Source organism: Trichechus manatus, unplaced genomic scaffold (assembly GCF_000243295.1).
Source record: "Trichechus manatus latirostris isolate Lorelei unplaced genomic scaffold, TriManLat1.0 scaffold00082, whole genome shotgun sequence".
Classification (NCBI taxonomy): domain Eukaryota; kingdom Metazoa; phylum Chordata; class Mammalia; order Sirenia; family Trichechidae; genus Trichechus; species Trichechus manatus.
Genome location: NW_004444018.1, coordinates 8,716,415 through 8,720,998, shown reverse-complemented (window position 1 = coordinate 8,720,998; position 4,584 = coordinate 8,716,415). Strand labels below are relative to the sequence as shown.

The following is a 4,584-nucleotide window of genomic DNA, read 5'->3' as shown; positions in this document are numbered from 1 at the left end:
CAGTATGTAGTAGCAACTTCTCTAAGACAGCTATGCACCTGCATACAGTGGTGAAGAAAATGTAACATATATTTAGATCTCTGTAAGGTGGCCTTGAGACATTAAGTCATAAACAACTCCCTTAATCTCTAATCTTAAAGAAAAGATGCTATATACAGCTAATCTCTTAGTCTTTGTAAGACATTACATCACCTTGCCCTTACTGTGTGGAACCAAGGTGAGGAAATCATATGTAAACCACGAACTTAAGACCACTCACTGAGAGAAGGCAGTAGCAGACTTTGCCTGCCGCTGCCATACTTGGACCCCAGCTATGAGGGAACTCCACCAAGCACAAGCCATGGTCAAGTCTCCCTCCTATGACAGCTCATTACTGGTAAAAGACTGAGGTCTAAAGATTTGGACTCTAACCATTTGACTAATGTTATATTGTCATGATTCTCCAGTCCTAACTGAATGTCTTGTGGTCTTATCTGTGTGCCTTGCCATCACTATCTTGCAATAAACTAAATGAGGTTATGCATGATAAACTTTAGTATTTCTTTACTTAATTTTAAAATTAAATCCCACAGGGCAGGCCTCTTTTCTGTAACATTAGAACAAACGTGCAAATTGGTTGGGATCTTTCTTAAGACTGCCCATACCACTCCCAAACTTGGCAATAATTAAACACCCAAATATATTATGTTATTTTCCAACCCTGGGGGCTTAAGTTTAGTGACTTTCTGGATTTCAGATTGGTTTATCCTATTATGCGGAGTGATGGTTGTGAAAACCGCAAGAAAGAAAAATAATTTCTTTTGAATTAAAGACCAACAAAACTAATGCAACAAGCAACAGTTTATTTATTAAAAAAAGTGAAAGAAAAAGAACGAAAAGAAAAGGAAAAAAAACAAACTTAACTCTTTACTACATCTTATAGATTAAGTAAAAATACCAGTATTAATATATATGTATATACATAACGCATATATATATATACACACACACACATATAACATTAAAATTACATGCTTCTCAGGACAGAAGAATTAGGACATGTTCCCTCATAACAATTTAAAACTCTTATCACGATTTAAAATCACTGCAAGAAAATTTGCTTCCTTTATTTTCTGTTTTTTTAAACTTCAAGTACAGGAAGTTGTCAAACCAGGATTTAAATGTGGAAACCCGTCTGCTATGCACAAATGACAATGGACTGCCACACATGGTGAGTCAGGGGTCTTCTGGATTCTTACACAGGTCTCCGTCACCCTACAACTGTGTCAACTTTCTACCTGAGATGAGAGGGAATGATGAAGTATGACAGTTTGTAGGTTTCATGGGGACGGTCACATTGACGTTTAAACAGAAGCAAACGCAGAAATGTCTTAGAGCAACAACACTGGCCGTGACATCATCCTGGAGGAGGATTCCTTTCTCCCCCTTCCTTGCCAAATGAAACATAAAGACTGCCAGAAAAAAACTCAGGGTGAAGCACCTCAGGGGATGATCTGCATGCAGCAAGGGACAGAGAGGTAGGTTTCCTTTATGACAGCGCCCGGCTGCCCCAGATGATTTCAAACACACCCTCTTCTGCAGAAGGCACTCACATAATGTCTGTTTATAAACCATACAGTGGGATTCCAGACACGGGAGTTTTCCCTACAAATATGAAAGAGAGAAGTGCAGGAGATGGTGTCACAAAGAAAAGGAGCATAAGAAAGACACATTTTGGATCAATGTGTGCTTTTTTTTTCCTTTAAAAGGACAATCAATAGAGTTAAAAAAATCTCATTAAAAAGTCAGGAATTCCAGTAAAATGATCAAGCAAAGTGTTGGAGGACAAGATCTGGAGTCCGAAACACTGAGAGGAGGTACAATAGCTTTTCAAATGGCCAAAGTGAAGGGAGTCGGTCTGCCCGTGAGCTAGAAAGACCATTCACATACAACGGAATGTGTGAGCAGGAGGGAGGTAGTGGCAGAGAATAGGTGAAAAGGGAGAAGGGGGGTGGTCCTTCAGCCTGTGAGCACAGGAAGGAATGCACTCAGAAGCTCCCACTGGAAAGGTGGGCTGTAGCCCCTTTGCTGTGCAGTCCAAAGAGACCCAAGGCAAAGGCTGCCCTCACCGGGACACCACTGAACTAATGGAATTATAGGATGTGCCACTGTTGCAGCTGGAGGCATAGGCTTCCTGGCCATTGACATCGAGGTTTATTTTGAACACAGAAGATGCTTTCAGCAAAAAGTCTGCCGCATCCCGGCGACCCAGCTCCCTTAGTTTGGACATGAGGATGCCGACTGTGCTCTCAGGGTAGGTGGTCCACTTCCGGAGGAGGGCGTGGACCGGGCTCGGGAGGAAATCCTTGGAAGCCCAGTTGTTGGTGTTATACTTTGCCACAAGGTCAGGGAGGCCCAAGTTCATGGCAAGAAGGCACCAGTCCTTCCCCATGGGATCGGGTGGGTCCAGCAGGCGACTCAGTTTCCGCCGAGTCAGAAGGTTCAGGTCCGAAGCGTGGATGTCCATCCCGAGGCTGGCCTGGGAGTAGACGTCGTGACACCCAAAGCACATGATGCTACTGAAGCTCTCCTTGTAGCCCCCCATGGTGTTCGTCAGTGAGGTCTCCTTCAGGGTCTGTGCCCTGAAGAAGTCCCGAGGCTGGTAGATCATGACGGGCTCGTGGTGCTCCCTCAGCTGCTGCGGGCTCAGGTAATGCTTCACAGTCAACAGCCCCGGCAGCGTGGTCGTCATGACGTTCTCAATGGTGCTGCACACCGAGTCCAGCAGAAGGCAGCACTTGATCTTTTCGGTCTCCAGACCACGGACCTGGACCTCTATGCCCTGGCCGTGGTTGACCAGAAGCACTAGCAGCTCAGCCCCGCGGTTGGCAATCTTGCAGCCATTCACCCACAGGCGGATGTCTGCGTCGCCCTCGGTGCTCTGCTGGTGGATCCACCGGCACATGTTGACCTGGACCTTGTGAAAGATGCCACAGGGGAAGGGGGTGAGGTGCTCCACGGGCACAATGCGCACGCCACCGTAGACCATCACCTCGTCCTCCTCGTCCGTCCAGGAGCGATGCAGGTTGTCTGTCTTGATCAGGGCAGGGATATCCACCATGGTGCCGCTGCTCAGGTCCCGGGCGCAGATATCCATGGCATCGAGGATCTGTAGCAGCTCCTCCACATCGCTCTCAGGAACCAGGCGCTGAATGTCCTCCACGGTGTAGCGGCCGCGGTAGTGGTGCAGGGCCCGGGGGGTCTCTACTGAAAGCAGCTTCCCCAGGACTGTAGTGCAAAGCCAGCGGGGGTCCAGGAGCAGCACATCTTGGACTGTTTCACTCTGCATGATGCTAATCTGCCAGGGGGGACAAGAGGAGGTCACTCATAGGAACATAAATGGGGCCAGATGCACCAGTCACTCAGAGCAGTTACTATAAGCAATGAGCCAGGGTCATTCACATAGATGAATCTCAACAATCAAATACTGAATCCAAAAACACCGGCGGGAATGTCATACAAGAGACGTGAAAAACTACCCGTGACTCCTCCAAAAAGATGAAATAAGTAAATATAAACAAAAATTTAAAAAGTTGGTGAGACAATTATGGGCATGTGAACTTGAACTGGATATTAGATGATATTAGGGCATGACTGTTAATTTTTGTAGATGTGACAATAACACTAAGGTTATGAAGGAGAATATCCTTGTTCTTAGGAGATGCTTAAGGAAGTATTTAGGAGTGAAGGGTCATGATATGTGCAACCTACCTTCAGATGGTTCAGAAATAAATACAGCTAGATAAGGAAAATATGGCAGAATGGAACAATGGTTAAATGTAGGTGGTGGGTATATGAGTGCTCATTGTTCTAGTCTTTCAACTTTTCTGCATGTTTGAAAACTTTCAGAATATAAAGTTGGGGGAAAAAAAGGCTGGGAAACTTTTAGAGTAAAGGAGGCTAAAGAGACATGACAGCAAAATGCAATACATAGTTTTTGATTGGATTCGGAATCCCAAATAAATAAACATATGAATAAAAACAGCTATAAAGGACATGACTCATTATTGGGATAGCTGGCAAACGTGCACATATATACATGAAATAATAGTATTTTATCAATGGTATATTCCCCGAATGTGGTCATTAATTATATTGTGGTTATGTGAGCCCTGGTGGAGCAGTGCTTAAGAGCTTGGCTGCTAACCAAAAGGTCAGCAGTTCGAATCCACCAGTTGATCCTTGGAAACCCCCTATGGGGCAGTTCTACTCTGTCCTACAGGGTCGCTATGAGTTGGAATCGACTCGATGGCACTGGGGTGTTTTTTGGTTATGTGGGAGAATGCTCTTTCTCTTAGGGGATACAAGTTAAATTACTTAGGGATAAAATGCCATGATGTCGGAAAAATAAAGAAAGAGAAGAGAAGAGAGAGGGATAAAGCAAACGTAGCAAAATGTAGACAGTTGGTGAGCTTAGGTGTAGAGTTTATGAAGATCCTTTGTACTATTCTTGTAACTTTTCTGAAGGCTTGAAATTTTTCAAAAAGATTCAGTTGTTTTTGTTTTGTGCTGTCAAGTTGATTCTGACTCATAGTGACCCACTAT

At 44.6% G+C, this 4,584-nt stretch overlaps 1 protein-coding gene across 1 annotated transcript in view; it reads right to left on the bottom strand.

The window, feature by feature from the left end:
- Nucleotides 1-858: 858 nt before the first annotated feature.
- The window catches only part of DAPK1 (death associated protein kinase 1), a 246,519-nt gene continuing 242,793 nt past the window's right edge, over nucleotides 859-4,584 (bottom strand). The window contains exon 22 of the mRNA XM_023735844.1: nucleotides 859-3,337. Within this exon, the coding sequence (XP_023591612.1) occupies nucleotides 2,105-3,337 (1,233 nt within the window). The 3' untranslated portion in view covers nucleotides 859-2,104. The remainder of the gene's footprint in view (nucleotides 3,338-4,584) is intronic.